Source organism: Saccopteryx bilineata, chromosome 4, assembly GCF_036850765.1.
Source record: "Saccopteryx bilineata isolate mSacBil1 chromosome 4, mSacBil1_pri_phased_curated, whole genome shotgun sequence".
Lineage (NCBI taxonomy): Eukaryota > Metazoa > Chordata > Mammalia > Chiroptera > Emballonuridae > Saccopteryx > Saccopteryx bilineata.
The window spans coordinates 53020578-53041324 of NC_089493.1; the positions used below are offsets into that span (position 1 = coordinate 53020578).

The 20747-nt window shown below is 39.7% G+C and overlaps 1 protein-coding gene across 2 annotated transcripts in view; it reads right to left on the reverse strand.

The window, feature by feature from the left end:
• ZWILCH (zwilch kinetochore protein) overlaps positions 1–20747 on the reverse strand; it is a 40001-nt gene that overhangs the window by 1537 nt on the left and 17717 nt on the right. For both annotated transcript variants that reach the window (XM_066273305.1, XM_066273306.1), the window contains 9 exons: positions 18253–18346; positions 17689–17738; positions 16198–16303; positions 15397–15476; positions 12229–12385; positions 11319–11347; positions 7942–8078; positions 6738–6833; positions 5469–5581 (listed from right to left, as the gene is read on the reverse strand). In XM_066273305.1, coding sequence (XP_066129402.1) covers positions 5469–5581; positions 6738–6833; positions 7942–8078; positions 11319–11347; positions 12229–12385; positions 15397–15476; positions 16198–16303; positions 17689–17738; positions 18253–18346 — 862 coding nt within the window. The remainder of the gene's footprint in view (positions 1–5468; positions 5582–6737; positions 6834–7941; positions 8079–11318; positions 11348–12228; positions 12386–15396; positions 15477–16197; positions 16304–17688; positions 17739–18252; positions 18347–20747) is intronic.

Here is a 20747-nt window from a genome sequence, read left to right on the forward strand (position 1 = left end):
TATTTTAAATTTGCTTTATTATTTTTTTGCTTCATCTACTACAGTTACACCATTTTTTCCAATCTTAACATGTATTTCAGTGCAAATCAAAACTACAATGAGATACCACCTCACTCCTGTTAGATTAGCTATTATCAACAAGACGGGTAATAGCAAATGTTGGAGAGGCTGTGGAGAAAAAGGAACCCTCATTCACTGTTGGTGGGAATGTAAAGTAGTACAACCATTATGGAGGAAAGTATGGTGGTTCCTCAAAAAACTGCAAATAGAACTACCTTATGACCCAGCAATCCCTCTACTGGGTATATACCCCAAAACCTCAGAAACATTGATACGTGAAGACACATGTAGCCCCATGTTCATTGCAGCACTGTTCACAGTGGCCAAGACATGGAAACAACCAAAAAGCCCTTCAATAGAAGACTGGATAAAGAAGATGTGGCACATATACACTATGGAATACTACTCAGCCATAAGAAATGATGACATCAGATCATTTACAGCAAAATGGTGGGATCTTGATAACATTATAAGGAGTGAAATAAGTAAATCAGAAAAAAACGAGAACTACATGATTCCATACATTGGTGGAACATAAAAATGAGACTAAGAGACATGGACAAGAGTGTGGTGGTTACCAGGGCTGGGGGGAGGGAGGACATGGGAGGGAGGGAGGGAGAGAGTTAGGGGGAGGGGGAGGGGCACAGAGAACTAGATAGAGGGTGGTGGAGGACAATCTGACTTTGGGCGAGGGGTATGCAACATAATTTAATGACAAAATAACCTAGACATGTTTTCTTTGAATATATGTACCCTGATTTATTAATGTCATCCCATTACCATTAATAAAAATTTATTAAAAAAAAAAAAAAGATTAAAAAAAAACAAACAAAAAAAAACATGTATTTCAGAAAACGTATTCTACTTAGGATTTGTGGTCTTAGGACTAGACACATTCATTTTTTTCTCCTGATGTCTGTTGTATTTAAAAATAAATGATACAATTAACATTTAGGCCCTGGCTGGGTTGCTCAGTGGATATAGTACCTGTCATCCCAGCGAACCAAGGTTGTGGGTTTGATCCCTGGTCAGCACACACACAAGAAGTGACCAATGACTACACAACTAAATGGAACAACTAACTGGAATGAGTTGATGCTTCTTTCTTTCTCTTTCTCTCTCTCTCAAATCAATGGAAAATTTTAAAAAAAATTTAGATGACATTATGTCTACATCCCTGTGGGTCAATATTTTGGCTTTCATATTATCACCATTAACAATCATTTGCTGAACACCCACTGGGTGAGCAGCACTCTACTGGACACTTCCCCCCACCATTAACTCCAAATCATTATTCTTTCTTCCCATGACAGATAAAGGTACATTTTTCTCTCTTTAAGTCTTCCTCCTTTTTATATTGTTTTATTTAAGAGTATCTTACCACTAGGTATCTTGAAAAGCTAGTACTCGACCAAAGTGTTCAATGAAATATAAAGTCTAATTTTTTAAATGCATATGTTCTATGACAAAAAATAAATCATTATGGCCCTGGCTGGTTGGCTCAGTGGTAGAGCGTCAGCCCAGTGTGTGGAAGTCCCAGATTTGATTCCCAGTCAGAGCACACAGAAGTGCCTATCTGCTTCTCCATCCTTCCCCCTCTTCCTTCTCTCTCTTTCTCTTCCCCTCCTGCAGTCATGGCTCAATTGAAGCAAGTTGGCCTGGGTGCTGAGGATGGCTCCATGGCCTCTGCATCAGGCGCTAAGAAGAGCTCAGTTGCTGAGCATCGGAGGAATGCGCCTGATGGGCAGCACATGGCTCCCTAGTGTGCTTGCCAGGTGGATCCCAATTGGGGTGCATGTGGGAGTCTGTCTCTACCTCCCCTCCTCTCACTGAGTTAAAAAAAAAAGTCATTATTGGGCTTTAATATTTATATTTAGAGCTTTCTTTGAATGTAAATGTGGTCCTCCAACAACGCATCTTGTTTTAGGCCAAAGGTCACTGAATAATTTCTGGAAAAACACATCAAGAATACATAATGGGTAGAAGAGGTTATAATAGCCAAGCAAAAATAAAGTTTGAGTGTGTTTCTAAGCACATAAACATACAATTTCATTAAAAATTTTTGTTTTCATAAAAGGAGTCACTGGAACAATTAGTAAATTGTTGTTTGTTTTTTTTACAGGGATAGAGAGAGAGAGCCAGAGAGAGGGACAGACAGGGACAGACACACAGGAACGATGAGAGATAAAAAGCATCAATCATTAAGTTTTTCGTTTTGACACCTTAGTTGTCCATTGATTGCTTTCTCATATGTGCCTTAACTGCGGGCCCTCAGCAGACCGAGTAACCCCTTGCTCAAGCCAGCGACCTTGGGTCTAAGCTGATGAGCTTTTTGCTCAAGCCAGATGAGCCTGCGCTCAAGCTGGTGACTTCGGGGTCTTGAACCTGGGTCCTTCACATCCCAGTCCAACACTCTATCCGCTGCACCACTGCCTGGTCAGGCTGTTTTAACTCTAACATTTAAAATTACTTTCACTCTTTTTTTTTTAAGTGAATTGCATCCAAAAGACTCTGAAAGATACATTCAGTATACTTTCTTTATTCAGCATCATTGAAAAAAGATGTTTAGGCCCTGGCCGGTTGGCTCAGCAGTAGAGCGGCAGCCTAGCGTGCGGAGGACCCGGGTTCGATTCCCGGCCAGGGCACACAGGAGAAGCGCCCATTTGCTTCTCCACCCCTCCGCCGTGCCTTCCTCTCTGTCTCTCTCTTCCCCTCCCGCAGCCAAGGCTCCATTGGAGCAAAGATGGCCCGGGCGCTGGGGATGGCTCTGTGGCCTCTGCCTCAGGTGCTAGAGTGGCTCTGGTCGCAACATGGCGACGCCCAGGATAGGCAGAGCATCGCCCCCTGGTGGGCAGAGCGTCGCCCCATGGTGGGCGTGCCGGGTGGATCCCGGTCGGGCGCATGCGGGAGTCTGTCTGACTGTCTTTCCCTGTTTCCAGCTTCAGAAAAATGCAAAAAAAAAAAAAAGAAAAAAGATGTTTAATCTTGCATGAATTTCCTTGTAATAGAGATTTAATCTTTATGTAATAAAATTTTAAAACAGCTTTTTTCAAAAATTCATCACATACGTTCATGTCTTTAAAACTTTCTTTTCAAGCATAAAAGTAATACATATCTTTAAAAAAAAACCACCTGAAATAACATATGTAGATAAAATAAAATGTTTAACTGGTGGTTCTCAAGTTTAAGTTGCACAATGGCATCACCTGGAGAACTTTAAATATTACTGATTTCCAGACTCTACTTGCAGAGGCTCGGATTTACCAGTACTGGGCCTGGCTATAAGAACTTCACCCCCGCCCCCCAGATGATGATAATGTTCAGCCAAAGTGGAGAACCACCCCTGCCCTCACCATTCCACACCTCGGGAATTTGGCTATTTCATTCCAGACCTTTTTCTGTGCCCCAGGCTCCATGTTTTCTCCAATGTTTTGCTACTGTAAACAATACTGCAACTAATAACTACATTCATAAGTCTTTTTGCACATCTGCTTGTGTGTGTGGAATAAAGTCCTATTAAAGAAACTGCTGGGCCAAAAAATATATTCTTGTAAAATCTTGGTGGATATCGCCCTCCAAAGAAGCTGGGCAATTTTACACTCCAAACAGCAATGTGTGAAGTTGACTGCCTGTTCCCCTGTGTCCTTGTCAGCACAGTGACAACAAAATTTTTGATCTTTACTAAACTGACAGGTGAAAGATGGTATATGACATAACATGTAACATAAATTCCTATTTATCTAATTATATTTGTTAAGCACATTTTATTTTTTAAATGATAGTTGAATCTCTTTACTGGTAAACTTCATATTACTTGATCATTTTTCTAATGAGTTATATTTTTCTTACTGATTTGAATTTTTTTTTACAAGGGAATATAGCCCCTTTTCAGAATTTGGGCTGTCAATTTCTTTTCTTAGTTTATCATTTGTCTGTTGTTCTGCCTCCAATATTTTTGGCCATGCAGAAATTTTTCTATTTTTATATATAGTTGATTTTCAATCTTTTATATAGCCTCCATGTTTTATATCACACTTAGAAAAGACAGTATGATTTTAATGAATGATTTTCAAAAAATTTCTTTCAGTTTCTTTAGGACTTATACAGTTCAGCCATATAAACAGAGAAGTTTCCATTCTAGTTGAGAGAAGTTTCCATTATGTTTGAATTAAGATATGTTTTGAGGAGAACAAACATATTCTGGAAATAATTTTGCAAAGTATCAATCACTTAAATAGAACTATCTGTATTCCCAGTAGTTAACTTTAGACTTAAAAAATTTTTTTTATTGATTAAAAGGAGAGAAACACTGATATGTTGATCTACTCATTTATGTATTCATTGGTTGATTCTTGTATGTCACATCCCTGACCAGGGACTGAACCTGCAACCGTGGCTTATCAGGACAATAATCTAACTAAATGAGCTACCCAGCCAGGGCCAACTGTAGGTCTTTGAAATTTTCTTGGATTTTTGTCTTACAACCACCAGATCTGATTTTGGATAATCCTTGCAATATGTGAATGCAGCCATTTAAGACCTATACAAGTAAAAGACGACAGCACCATATAATCCACATGTGTGAAAAGAACAGTTTTATAGGTGCTTAATGGAGGAGGAAGAATTGGTGGACAAGATAATTACACCAGGGGCTAAAATATATTGTTTGACTAATGTAAACCATCTTTGACAGAATTCTAGAAACTCAACCCTATTCCAGAAACAGAAAACACATTCAAGCAGAAACATCACAATTTTAAACAGTGCACAAAAGTGTGAGTATGGGCCCTAGTCGGTTGGCTCAGTGGTAGAGTGTCAATCCAGCATGTAGATGTCCCAGGTTCGATTCCTGGTCAGGGCACACAGGCAAAGCACCCATCTGCTTCTCTACCCTTCCCCCTCTCACTTCTCTCTCTCTCTCCCCCTCCTTTAGCCATGGCTTGATTGGAGCAAGTTGGCCCCAGACACTAAGCATGGTTCCATGGCCTCTACCTCAGGCACTAAGAAGAGCTCAGTTGCTGAGCAACAGAGCAATGCCCCAGATAGGCAGAGTATGGCTGCCTAGTGGGCTTTCCAGGTGGATCCCAGTTGGGGCACATGTAGGAATCTGTCTCTGCCTCCCCTTTACTCACTGAATTAAAAAAAAAAGTGTGTGAGTATGCCATTTCAATCTTTGAACCTATTTTTACTCCTATGTCTCTTGCTTGATCTCTTTCAATAAAAGTTCCCTTATCCAGGATAATGAGGAAAAGCATTCTTCCATAGATTTTCAAAATAAATGTTTGTTTTACATGGAAAGTATAAGAAAATTATTTTAAATTGGGCACAAGTGCTATAATAATGATATCTACCAGTACAATTTTATTTTTATTTTACATTTCTCTAAATAGATTACAAAACATATTTACCAGGTTTGTGGCAATTCAGATGGTCTACCGGTAGACTGTCACTCAGTTGCCAAACTGTTTTCACCCTTTTCTGACCACTATTTATTTCTACTCTCCATTTCTGTGGCTTCTCACTAAGGAAAAAAAAAAAAATCAAAGGGGGAAAAAACTAGTTATTTTCTTCCTTCTATAGTAACTTAGTGAAGTCTTACGTGATAAGCACTAAGATGAAGAGGTCACAGTTCTAAATCTCAGACTCTAGAATTTAAACTACCTACCTATAAGGCACTGAAGTTGGGGATTCACATCTGATAGGCATCTAGAAACATGGGTCTGAAGCTCAGGAGAAGCTGGAGATATGGGTTATGAATTATGATTAGCCCAGAGGAACTGAAGACTTGAGTATGAAATAATTACCCAGACAAGATAGAAAGTAAGAAGAAAAGAGGGCAGAGAATAGAGTTCTGGTGAAAACTCACATATAAAAATCAGGCAGAGGAAGAAGAACTTGATAGAGAACTATTCTCAGTCTTGGAGGTAGACCAGACAGGTAGAATTAACATTAAGCCAGAATGCAATGTTACAGAAATGAAAGAAGGGAAGAAGTTCAAGAAAGCAATTGTATTCAGTGCTGAACTGCCTAGAAATGCTTACTGAAAGAGAAAGAATTGGTGGGCAGCTAATCACATAAGGAGCTAAAAACACTATTTTTCTGGAAAGTGTCTACTGGATCTGGCGATTAGAAGGCCACTGATGACTTTCCAGAGCAGTTTCATGGGAGTGCTGGGGTTTCAATAAGAGGGAGCTAAATGGCGGGAGGGTATAAATAGAGTGACTTTAGAATTCTACGCTGAGGGGAGACCATCATTTGAGACAAACTCAGTGTCCGTGCGAATGGCCAAGCGGCCGTCTTAGCCTCACAGTCCTCTGCCTTCCCAACTCCAAACCTTTCCCGCACTCCCACCGCCATCCCTTCGCCTTGGCTGCCATTACCCTGATCACTCTTTTCTCCAATCTGTCATTTCCTTTCTGGCTCTACTTTCCACCCTGTTCAGCAAAGGAATTACAAATTGAGAGAAAAATGAAGGACCAAAGGCTCAATGGTGGAAAGAAAGTAGACAAAAGGTATGGCACAGGGACAACTATCAGACTGTGGCCAGAGGGCGGCAAGATGGTTACGGTTTCCGAGGAGAAGCAGCTCTAGGTCATGAGGTCCTCATGGAACAGACGCTGAAACTGCCTAGAATCATGATGGGACTTAAAATACAATCTAATTATTAAACCGCTTACCTTTGATATAAGTGTTTTACAGCAGTTGGTCTGACTGGCAGCTGAAAAATGTGTCGCTCATCAAGAGGATTTTGTTTATAATATTTTATGCAGGACCTATACAAGTAAAAAAATGAACCTCTTTTAGGAAAAAATGCCACTTGGAGATGAAGGCATTCTGGCAGTCTCAAACTCATAAGGGAAATTTTTATTGAATACCACTAATAATAATATCAACAACAAAATAATCTTAGGGACACAAAGCAAATGTGTTCCACTCTCAACAAAACACTGATTATTTTGGGTTTTTTTGAAGGAAATATCATTTGCTTTTCAAAAATCAGTAGTAGACGTATTTCTCCTAAATATAAAATACATTTATTTTACATTTAGCCCAAATAAAAGCTTAAGTGAGGAGAAAGAGCTATCAGAAAGAAAAAAACAGGCAAAAGATATAGCCTCCATGGTTTTCAGAGTCTGGGGAAGTCAAGATTTAACTTATTTATACTATTTATTTTTAATGGAAAAAAATTAGTATCTGGTACTTCTCTCATTACAACTGAGATAAATTCTAATTTTGGAAATGGGAGAGGTAGATCTCCTTTCACAGGGAAAAAGAAATGCAGGCTTGCCGCAAGATGGGTCACTTATTTCCAGTTTGAGACCTCTGATACATGTAAGACCCCAACCACCCATGTATGAGAATTATTCCAAACTAATTTTTATCAAACCGATTGGCAGAAATCTAAAATCACAGCAATGCTATTGACAGAGATCTGGTAATATTTAATTCCATTTAGCTATCATATTGATGGCTGTCAATTAGTTTGGCCCAAATGTATAAAAATGTAAAGAAAAGAGAAGAAACTAATATTTACTAAGCACCTATGAAGTAACAAGTACTTTATATACATTGTACCACTTAATCCTGCCAACACACACAACAAGGTTATTAGATCACTTTTATAGATGAGAAAATGAGATGCAGTAAAAGGAACCTTCCTTTGGAAATTAGCAAGTTAACTGATTCTGTTAAACTCTACGGCCGTTAAACATTCTGATTTCAAAGCCTTCCCTTCCTATGACAGTGACTTAGAGACATTCTGCTACTGTGAAGACAGGGTGTATGGATTCTATCCTAATATAATAAAAAAGGCACATAATTTGGCTGCAGCTTTTTCAGAAGAGAATACTGTTCTGTAAGTAACAACAGAGAAATACTTACTGTGTTAAAGAAAAAAGGAGCTCATGTTGAGGTTTAACGAAAAGCTTGCAACTGACTATTATTTCCAGAATATGATGGAGTTTTTGAACACGATAAACTTGTTCTTGTATATCTACTGATGGAGAAATGAAATATTCCTAGAATGAAAAAAGTATAAGCAAAATAGAGTTTAGAAGAATCTTTTAAAGAATATTGCTATTCCTGCTAAACTTAAGTCTGGGTGCTTCATTCATGGGGTAGGGGGAGGGGCACAGGAAGCAGCAAGACAGGATATACCACCTTTCAACACTGTTTCTCTAACTAATCTGTAGGTCAAATCTTCACTGAGAATGTTCTAAGCAAACCATTCTACATATTCTCTGGTGAAGGCAAATCACAGAACTGCTTCACAAAGGAGGCCAAAGTGGGTGACTGCTACCAACTAACCTCTCCAGATGGAATAAATGGCAAATCCATAAAATAATTCTTAACTTCAATACTCTTGCTAGGTTGATGGAAGTGTCCAGCTCTAAAAATAAGTAGTAAACTTGAAGTACCAAGAAAGTAAGCAAGTATACTGATAAGATTCTATTCACATTACTGGTAAATTGGTATTTCCTTTGGGAAAATAATTTGGCAGTGTATGCCAAGCATCATAAAATGCTCAGACCTTCTAATCCTATTTCTGAGACCTCATCCTAAAGAAATAGGCCATGGTAAATATGGTAGGTGGTATTTAATGTTCCTCAAGATTCAAGCCCCCTGGAGTGCCCATCTTGCATAATCTTTTTCCTTGAGTGCAGCCAGAACCTCTGAATATGATGGTTGTCACTCCTGTGAATAGGTTACTAACGACAGACCCTGAATCAATCAAAAGAAAGGTTATAGTAATTACTATGACCTAATCAGTGAGTCCTTTATGAGGTCTGCTACTGGCTCCGAATAAACAAAGTGCCTGTAATGTTGTAGAGAGGGCCACATGGCAAGGACCACAAGCAACCTCTAGGACAGGGGTCACCAAACTTTTTACACAGGGGGCCAGTTCACTGTCCTTCAGACCGCTGGAGGGCCAAACTATAAAAAAAAACTATGAACAAATCCCTATGCACACTGCACATATCTTATTTTAAAGTAAAAAAACAAAATGAGAACAAATACAATATTTAAAATAAAGAAGAAGTAAATTTAAATCAACAAACTGAGCAGTATTTCAATGGGAACTATGCTCCTCTCACCAACCACCAATGAAAGAGGTGCCCCTTCTGGAAGTGCGGTGGGGGCCGGATAAATGGCCTCAGGGGGCCGCATGCGGCCCGTGGGCCATAGTTTGGGGACCCCTGCTCTAGGACCTAAGACTGATCCTGGTACAACAGCTAGCAAAAAAATGGGGACCTTTGTCATAAGGCCATTAGGAAAAGAATTCTGTCAACAACAAATGAGGAAACTTGAAAGCGCTCTTTTCTGAGTCTAGCTTCCAGATGAAAATACATTAGGCTGACACTTTCATTTCAGCCTTGTGAAACCCTGAGCAGAGAACACTCAGCTAAAATAAGCCCACTCCCAACCCTTGAAAACTGGGAGATAAATTTGTGTTCATCTAAGCTTCTAAGTTTGTAGTAATTAGTTATGCAGTACAGAAAACGAATACAGTAAGGGAAAACAGCAGAGTTATTTGGAGTAGGAGATGGCCTGTTTAAAAAGACATTATTGAACCCTAGATGTACTGAGTCGCCGGGGCTTAAGCATTTTAACAACCCTTTCACGAGATTCTCAAGTTTAAGGATTATTGTGTCAAAAGTCTGGAGTGAAACCATATTTAAAAACAGAACAAAACAAAACAAACAGGCACATAAAATGACTAGAGGGGATTCATAAAAATTACTCATATTTAGATGATAAGATTAAGGGTTATTTGCCCTATACAGTATTTTAACTTTCAAAGATGTTATTACTTTCCTAAGTTTAAAAAAATGTATCAAACCTTCCCTTTTAGGTACCCCACTAATGTGTGTGTGTGTGTGTGTGTGTGTGTGTGTGTGGTTGTTAGAGCATTTTTCCACCAAAAAGATACATAAAACGTTTAAAATTTGAAGAGCAAAGAGTAAACTGCCAAAGAATCCAGTTGAGTCTTACTTTGCACAAGAGGCACAGCTAGAGTTCTTATACCCTGTATTTTTTTTTTTTTAAGTAAGAAGCGGGGAGGCAGACAGACAGACTCTCACATGCACCCTGACCAGGATCCACCTGGCAATCCCTTTCTGGGGCCAATGCTCAAATCAACCGAGCTATCCTCAGTGCCTGAGAGTGACACTCGGACCAACCAAGGCACCCAGGAAGAGAGAAAGAAGGGGAAGAGGCAGGGTGCAGAGAAGCAGATGGTCGCTTCTCTTGTACGCCCTGACTAGGCATTGAACCCAGACATCTGCATGCCGGGCTGACATTCTATCCACTGAGCCAACCGTCCAGGGCCCTATCTTGTATTTTTATGAGACAAATAACAAGTTGCTACTATATTTTCATTTTCTAAAAGGGTCTTCTATCAAATGTCAAGGGTCAGTACAGATGCTGTTGAATCACCTAAACTTTCTAAATTAACAACACTAGAAAAATACAAAAGCTTGTAATCATGACCCTGAAACCCAGAAGTAATAAATTCTTTGGCATCTGTGTGTAACAGGAACGTATCAAGAGAATATAAAGGCCCTGGCCGGTTGGCTCAGTGGAGGAGCGTCGGCCTGGCATGCAGGAGTCCCAGGTTCGATTCCTGGCCAGGGCACACAGGAGAAGCGCCCATCTGCTTCTCCACCCCTCCCCCTCTCCTTCCTCTCTGTCTCTCTCTTCCCCTCCCACAGCTGAGGCTCCACTGGAGCAAAGATGGCCCGGGCGCTGGGGATGGCTCTGTGGCCTCTGCCTCAGGCGCTGGAATGGCTCTGGTTGCAACAGAGCGACCCCCCAGAGGGGCAGAACATTGCCCCCTGGTGGGCATGCTGGGTGGATCCTGGTCGGGCGCATGCGGGAGTCTGACTGCCTCCCTGTTTCCAGCTTCGGAAAAATGAAAAAAAAAAAAAAAAGAGAGAATATAAAGCAAAATTTCTTTTACAGAGCCTATCGAAGAAAGGCATTCCCTAACCATTTTAGATAAATGAGAGTTGTAGGAGGACACTGGCTTGACAGGATACAACGATATGTCAGCGCCGTAAATTTATAAAGAATAATAAATGACACTAAATTGGCTAAATTTTTGTCTGTCTCTTTATTATACATGAATAATTAAGGGCATTCACTGTCTCATTTATCTGTTTCCTAGGACCTAGAAGGAGGGGCAAAGCTTAGGCACTTAATTTTATACAGAATGAATGAATAAAAGAAAAACCAAGTCTTGATTTAAAAAAACTCACCAAATGGTTCAAAGATGCAAGTTCCTGACCTATCATGAAAAAAACATACATGCAAATAAAGTTTAGCTATTCTCTATTAAAGAACCTAAGTAAATATTTTCATAGTTCATATATAAAAGAAATGCTCAAGCTAAATAATTCCTCAGAAATAGTCAAATTTTCTGGCACATCACACCATAAAGACATACTAGTACTTATTCTAAAAAGAATCACAGCTTGCCCTAATAAAAACAACCAAATGTTGGGTATTAAAATAGCATCTCATAAAATTAAGTTTTTAATTACTATATTAGCCTAAAGAATCTCAAAATGTTTGAACTAAAAACAAATAAACACTATAAGTATCCTTAATACCTTCATTGAGGAAAAACTACCGTAAGTGTCTGTCATACCGTGAACCAGGGGCAAAGCCAGGATTACAAATGACTAGGGACAAGTAGAAAGATAAAATCTGAGAATACCTTTTGGCTAACAACTGTGATGTACAAATTTTTTTTTTTTTTTTTTTTGCGAATGACACAGAGACAGACAGGAAGGGAGAGAGATGAGAAGCATTAACTCGTAGTTGTGGCACCGTAGTTGTTCATTGATTGCTTCTCATACATGCCTTGACCAAGGGGCTACAGCGAGTGAGTGACACCTTGCTTAAGACAGCGACCTTTGGGCTCAAGCCAGCGACCTTGGGCTTCAAGCCAGAGACCTTTGGGCTCAAGCCAGTGACCTTTGGCCTCAAGCTGGTGACCATGGAGTCATATCTATGATCTCACTCTTAAGCTGGTAACCCTGCATGCAAGCTGGTGAGATTGAGCTCAAGAAGGCAACCTCAGTGTCCCAGGCCCACACTCTATATACTGTGCAACCACCTGGTCAGGTTGTACTTTATAACTTTTGAGCTGGAAAAGGGACTTACCTATGAAAAAACTGATATAATCTTTCTTTAGCTTGTCCAAACCAATTTCCAAAAGCATCTGAACTGGAAGCGTCCCACTGAGAGAAATCGTGTCCATGGTTCCATGGTAAGACTGATGAATCAGCTTACTTAGTAAACTGGTACTTCCACTATGGAGCTATAAATCAAGAAAATTTTATAAAACCATAAATAAATCCAATTAGCAAAAGAGAAGCAAACTGCATTAGCTACAAGCTAAATATTATAAGCTTGCATCTTCAGTCCCCGATACGATAAATTGTTTGAATAAAAGCCCCCAAGTTACAAACATAGTTTCTACAGTGCCCTTCCTGCTCAAGTCAAAGCAATTAAGAATTTAAACTTATCACCCCAAACTGCAATTCCACCAAAGAGAAGGCAGAGTTGGTCCTTTAAACCTTCACAACTAGGAATTCTCTTCTCCTGGCTAAGCGTTAGGGAGCATATTTGTCAAATCAAACATCTTCAATTACACTGAAAATCTGTTGCTGCAGAAAACTCTCCCTCAGTAGTCCATGAATATGTCATAAGGAACTCCTTATTGGCTACAATGTCCAACATACTAACTTGATCACTTGCAAATTAAAAAGAGCTGTGAATTTAGAGATCTAACATGTGTTCCAAATGTTAAACAATTAATTTTAAACATAACTAAAAAATATTTGACATTTTCTCACTACAGTCTTTCTATGATCTCTAATTTTTATCACAATCTTTTGCATTAAAAAAATTTTTGATTTATTGATTTGAGAGAGGAAGAGAGAAAGAGAAGAAGGGAAAGAGAAAGAAACATCAATTTATTGTTCCACTTATTTATGCATTCATTGGTTGATTCTTGTCTGTGCCCTGACCATGAATTAAACCCGCAACTGTGGCATATCAGGATGACACTCTTACTACCTGAGCCACTGAGCCAGGGCTGCATCTCCTTTTTGTTTGTTTGTTTTTTTAACTATTTTCACTTGCCTGACCAGGCAGTGGTGCAGTAGATAAGAGCGTTGGACTGGGACATGGAGGACCAGGGTTTGAAGCCCTGAGGTCACTGGCTTGAGTGAGCGGTTGCTGGCTTGAGTGTGGAATCATAAACATGACCCTATGGTCGCTGGCTTAAGCCCAAGGTCTCTGGCTTGAGCAAGGGGTCACTTGCTCTGCTGTAGCCCCCCCACACACACACACCAGTCAAGGCACATATGAGAAAGCAATCAATGAACAAGCAATTAACAAACAACTAAGATGCTACAATGAAGAACTAATGCTTCTCATCTCTCTCCCTTCCTGCCTGTCTGTCCCTCTCTCTGTCTCTGGTGCTAAAAAACAAAACAAAACTATTTTCACTTCATTTGCATTCACTGCACGTGGCAGGGATATTCTTGTAAACATTTCATAAAAAAACTCTCAGGAAAATAATTTAATGGCCAAGACGACAATGCCTAGACTCACTAATGCTCAATTAGGAGCAAAGTCTGCATGTCTTTGCTCTGGAGTGTATCTTTGTTCACACCTATGAAAGTTTCAGAGTTTTATAGCCATGAATAAACCATCTCATTAGTGAAGTAATTTCTTTTAAATAAGGAATATTTTTGTTTCTTGCTTTTTACTTAGCTTTCTCTTGATTATAAAAGAACAAGCTCATTATGGGAAATTCGTAAAGTGTAGAAATATATAAACAGAAAAACTCACTTGTAACCCTAACACCAGAAGTTACTGCTAAGACATTTTAGCATGTTTGCTTCCAGATTTTTCTCTCCGAAATTTACATTTTTGAATACAATAGTGTATATGCCTGTCTTTTTACTGAACATTATAAGCATTTCTCCACATCATCTGTCAGAATCATTCTTAGCAACTATTCCATGTCTCATTATATGGTTATATTATTATTTGCTTAGTCATTTCATTAATGGTGAAAATTTTGGTTATTTACAATTTTTTGCTACCCTAAATGAAGTTCCAATGATGATTCTGATACATAAAATCTTTTTTTTTGAAGAGAGAGAGAAAGACAGGAAGAGAGAGGGTGAAAAGCAAAAACTCATAGTTGCTTTTTAGTTGTTCATTGATTGTTTCTCATATGTGCCTTCCCAGGGCTGTACCGGTGTCACCTTGCTCAAGCCAGCAACCTTTCGGGCTCAAGCTGGTAAGCTCTGGGAATATGTGGACAATCCTCTGCTCAAGCCAGCAACCCCATGCTGACAAGCCCACGCTCAGAGCCAGTGACCTTGGGGTTTCAAACTGGCAACCTCAGTGTTCTGGATCAACACTTTATCCACTGCACCATCGCTAGTCAGACTTGATACATAAAATCTTCATATATATTTCTATGTATGAGCTTAGGATGGATCCTAACAAAAAAAGTATTGATTCAAAGGGCATGACACATTTTCAGGATCATTATGAAAATTGCTTTTGAGGCCCCAGCGGGTTGGCTCAGTGGTAGAGTGTTGGCCCAGCATGTGGATGTCCCAGGTTTAATTCCTGGTCAGGGCACACAGGAGAAGCAACCATCTGCTTCTCCACCCCTCCCCCTCCTTTCTTTCTCTCCCCCTCTCACAGTCATGGCTCAACTGGTTCGAGCACATTGCCCCCAGCACTGAGGATGCTTTCGAGCCTCTGCCTCAGGTGCTAAAAATAGCTTGGTTGCAAGCATGGCCCCAGATGGGCAGAGCATTGGCTGTAGATGGGGGTTGCCAGGTGGATCTTGGTCAGAGCGCATGTGAGAGTCTGTCTCTCTATTTCCCCTCCTATCACTTTGAAAAAGAAGAAAAATAATAAAATAAAATTGCTTCTGAGTGTTCCAAATTGTACCTTTATCAATAGTATATGAGAATTATCATTTATAGCAATATAACAATGACAATATTAGTAGCTTATAAGTATTGAGCACTTACCTATGAGCTGATACTAAGAGCTTTATATGAATTAAATTATTTAATCCTAAAACAACACTATGAGGTAGGTAGGTATTATTCCTACTCCTACTCTGCAGATGAGGAAACTGGTACACAGAGCAATAAGGGAATCTGCCCAAGTTTACACCGCTAGTAAGCACAGGGCTGGAATTCAAGGTCAGACAATATGCTTCAGAGCCTGTGTCCTTAACCATTGTGCTGTGCTGCTGAGAAAACACTGAACACACACTACTAAACCCACCCATGGCTGTATATCACCACATTGCAGACTCTGGATGATCAACGTGAAACACTTTACCAAGTCTTGATAGGAAATCACACCTTGAAAACAAATCAGTCTAACATTAGTTTCATGGTATTTCTGCAGATCAAATATGTCATTAATACTAAGGGTACACAAATGAAGAGGAAGATAAGTATCTGTCTTTATGGATAGGGAAAGGGAAAAAAAAGGCAGAAGGAAACACAATGCATTTCTAAGAAAGAAATTAAACTGCTTACCACAAAATAATATGCTTAGTAAAATATCGAGGAAAATCTTTTTCTTTCTATAATAACTATAATTTTACTAAGGTGTATGTTTGTTCATATAAACACAGCTTAAAAACCACCTAAGTCTCATACTGAAGGCAGAAGAAAATAATAGATTCTATAAACTGTCTTATGTTATCAGTACAATTCTTGAGTAGAACGTTCCAGTGCATTATGAGAAATGAATTTGCAAAACAGGAACCGGCTTGCACACAAAACTAGTAGTACACATTGTATTATTCCAAAAGACTTAATTAAAAGTAAATCTATCTTTTTTTTTTTTTTTTTTTTTTTTTTTTAGAGAGGAGAGAGACAGAGAGAGAGAAGGGGGGAGGAGCTGGAAGCATCAACTCCCATATGTGCCTTGACCAGGCAGGCCCAGGGTTTCGAACCGGCGACCTCAGCATTTCCAGGTCGACGCTTTATCCACTGCGCCACCACAGGTCAGGCCAAAAGTAAATCTAAAAAGTAACTGGAAAACAATTTATTTTCAATCATGATGGACACCTACTACTACTCATTTTGCACCACAGCTGCTCAGCAAAATCGAAATCACCCCGGACTGTGAAGAGACACTCGATGGAACAATCAAAGGTAGCACCGTCGCACTTTACTGTCTGGAAAAGAAGCATCGGAGAGTACTCAGTCTCAGTCTAATATTTTTAAAAAGTGAAATAGTTTAAGGCCAATAAACTATCAGTGCTGCTCTGAGAAAATGTGGACCCAAGAAAACACACAAAAAAGATGTTAATAAATTTCTTCAACTTTATTCACTAATGAATAGCCACAAAATCAATCAACAGTGAAAAACTGGACCCCTAAAATGGTCTTAAAACTGTGATGCCTAAAGACAAGCATCAACTTTCCTTCATGTAAAAATATTTAATTAGCCCCGGCCAGTTGGCTCAATTGTAGAGCGTTAGCTCACTGTATGGATGTCTCGGTCTGATTCCTGGTCAGGGCACATAGGAGAGATGACCATCTGTTTCTCCACCCTATCTCCTCCCTCTTCTCTCTCTCTCCCTTTTCCCCTCCCCTCCCACAGCCATGGCTTGATTGGTTTGAGTGCATTAGCCCCAGGCACTGAGGATGGCTCTGTGGAGCATCCACCTCAAGTGCTAAAAATGGCTCAGTTGTGAGCATGGCCCCAGATGGGCAGAACATTGGCCCCAGATTGGTGTTGCCAGGTGGATCCTGGTTGGAGCACATGGGGGAATCTGTCTCTCGACTCTCTATCTCCCATCCTCTCACTTGGAAAAGAAGAAGAAAAAAAAATCTATCTATCTAGATAATTAAATTACTGTTGTCTTCATTTTCCTATCTGTCAAATGACAACACTATTAGCTTAATTAAATAATACCACCTCTGGCATATTAACATGCCATCTTATATTAATATACTAAAGTTATACTGTGTTATAGCAGGGATCCCCAAACTATGGCCCGCGGGCCACATGTGGCCCCCTGAGGCCATTTACCCGCCCCCGCCGCACTTCCGGAAGGGGCACTTCTTTCATTGGTAGTCAGTGAGAGGAGCATAGTTACCACTGAAATACTGGTCAGTTTGTTGATTTAAATTTACTTGTTCTTTATTTTAAATATTGTATTTGTTACCGTTTCATTTTTTTACTTTAAAATAAGATATGTGCAGTGTGCATAGGGATTTGTTCATAGTTGTTTTTATAGTCCGGCCCTCCAATGGTCTGAGGGACGGTGAACTGGCCCCCTGTGTAAAAAGTTTGGGGACCCCTGGTGTTATAGTATACTAACATTCATTTCCAGTACTCTGCAGTTGGGCAATTAATAATACATATGTATTAGTGCTGTTTAAAGAAAAACAATCATCAGTGCTGACATCAAAGACCAAGAAAAGACTACCCTCAAAACACTGCCTTTGCTGTACCGGATCCATTTGACACAGATGGTACAGCATAAAGATAACAGTACCACTACACTTTAGAAGCTATTTCAGTGTCTATTTCTAAATGCTAACAATCACTTACCTCTGTGTCTTTTTTTGTAGGATCACCAAATCCATCCAGCTTATTTAAGTCTAGAAAATAACAAAAGCTTATTAATTCTGGATTTCATTTTTCTACTTTTGAAAATATTTCCATCCTAAGCCTATTTTAAAATGGCAAATGAAGACAGTAGAAGTATAACTGGAGATTTTAGCAAACTATTTAACTCTCCAATGGAAGTCATAAAAGACAGCCGCTAGGCAGGGGGTAAGGATAAACTGAGGGACAGTGAAAGCCCCTGATACACAATGTTGGGTACGTGGTAGGTGCTCAAAGGTTACTGTTCTATCCCGCTTCTCCTACAATCTCAAATATGGCTGTGGTATAGAAATTTTAGAGAAAAACTTATTCTTCAAATTATTTAGGCTGTTACCATTAGCAGTTCAGAATGAAAGCCATCTTTCTGACCATAGATTTCATAGTTTATATATCCCAACCAAAAAGAATACCAAGCCTAAACAGACAGCCTATTTTTAAACATGGCAAGTATAAATTCCCAATTAAGAAAAATAACCATGTAGAAATGTGAATTAGGAAAACAAACACCATTCAGAAATTCCTGCACAAGTTCAACGGCAGATTTTTCTTCCAGAGGTGCAGGCCATTCAGTTATACCAGTCCTCAAACCATCAGCCAAAACCTATTGGAGATTAAACAAAGACTCAAAAGCTTATTTGCAGAAAACACAGTATAATCAATCAGAATATCTTTAATAACATTAATATTTCTTGAGTGTTTAATCAATGCCAGGAACTATTCTAAGTGTTACGTATATAATACAATGTTCTTTAATCCTAACAAAGACTCTATGAGGCAGATATTACTATTTACCTTCATTTTACAGACTAAGGTAACTTGCTAAAGGCCACATCGTAATTAGTAACTGACAATGCCAAGACAGATATCCAAAGCGTCTGAACTATGACGCCATATATACAAATGCTACAGGATTCAAGACTGATGAGCCTTCCCTGAAGATACTTGTAATTTTGGCTAAGAAGGACTGATAGTACAGATGAAATAATTGGGACAACAAATGTAAAACAAACTGGAAGTTTACATAAAAATAATTTAAATGCATGTGCCTAAACATACCATCTTAAAACTGAAGTACTAAGAAAAGGACGACAAGATATGCTGGAATAGTCAGGGAATAGCGTGAAACCTCAGCTCAATTCCAATTCAAAGGTGAGAACTATCAGCTGCAGAGCAGGGAAGGAGCATGGAATGAGATAAAGAGGGCAGGGGGAGAGTGACTCCACCCAGGGTGGAGAAAACACCTAGCGAACACCAGCAGATGACAAGGAATAGGGGCCACACAGAACAGTGATCTTAAAATTTAAAAAGATGTTTTACGCCTGACCTGTAGTGGCACAGTGGATAAAGTGTCAACCTGGGAATGCTGAGGTTGCCAGTTCAAAACCCCTCTCTCTAAAAAACTAAATAAAGTTTTAAAAAAATTAAAAAAAAAAGATGTTTTACTTCACATGGAAGAAGACAACAACCACTGTTGATTTTGGGGCAAGAAAATGGCATGATCAAGCAGTTAAGAATTCCTCCATCAGAAATATCTAGGACAGATTCTAAGGAAAGGAGAAAGTATATTTCTCAACAGAAGTGATCTCATCCTCTACCCCCCAGGGGACATTTGGGAAAATGTGCAGATAATATTGGTGTCACAATATTTGGGGGTACAGGAGTATTTTGAACATTTAATTTGGTAGAGGCCAAGGATGCTAAACATTTTGCAATGTGTACAAAGTTCCCAAACCACAAAGCATGATCCTGTCCAAAATGCTGAAATACTAACAGTGCCCTTGTTGAGAAACAACAAATGATCATTAGAGTGATCCAGGAGGGAAGTGATAAGAGTTTTAACTAAGATGGGCACAGTGAGAGAAACTTCAAAGGAAGAAAAGAACAGTATGTTCCAAGAGACAGAGACAGAGACAGAGAGAGAGAGAGAGAGAGAGAGATGAGAGAGAGGTATACATGTGGATTAAAAGAAAAAAAGATCCTACCCATTTATAAAAATACAGAGGATTGAATTCAGAGAAATTATGTCCCTGTGTTTAGCTAAGATTCTATGAATTTACAAGGAAAATTATAGCAAAGCATGGAATTTTAAGTTAGATAGACATGTATTTGAATGAGTTTTAAGCCAGTCCTTCCACTTACCAGTTGCTGATGCCTCAGGCAAAATAACGAAAAAAAATCTAGCGCCACATGCCCTGGCCGGTTGGCTCAGCGGTAGAGCGTCGGCCTAGCGTGCGGAGGACCCGGGTTCGATTCCCGGCCAGGGCACACAGGAGAAGCGCCCATTTGCTTCTCCACCCCTCCGCCGCGCCTTCCTCTCTGTCTCTCTCTTCCCCTCCCGCAGCCAAGGCTCCATTGGAGCAAAGATGGCCCGGGCGCTGGGGATGGCTCTGTGGCCTCTGCCTCAGGCGCTAGAGTGGCTCTGGTCGCAACATGGCGACGCCCAGGATGGGCAGAGCATCGCCCCCTGGTGGGCAGAGCGTCGCCCCTGGTGGGCGTGCCGGGTGGATCCCGGTCGGGCGCATGCGGGAGTCTGTCTGACTGTCTCTCCCTGTTTCCAGCTTCAGAAAAATGCAAAAAAAAAAAATCTAGCGCCACATGTTTGGCATATGCTACAGTGGCAGCTTCCAGCTGTGGCAGTAAGTGGTGGTGACAGAAACAGTTCTTACTAAAGTGAGATACAGTTGACCTGTGAACAATATGGGTTTGAACTGCACAAGTCCATTTATACACAGATTTTTTCCTAATAAATACAGTAAAAATATATTTTCTTCCTTATCATTTTCTAACAATTTTCTTTTCTCTAGGTTACTTTATATATATGCATAGAATATAGTATAATACATATAACAAAATATATGTTTTAATTAACAGTTTATTATGACATCGGTAAGGCTTCTAGTCAACTGAAGGCTATTAGTAGTTAAGTTTTGGGGGAATAAAAAGTTATACATGAACTGTAAACCATGCAGGGGTGAGAGGGTATGCACCCCTAACCCCACATT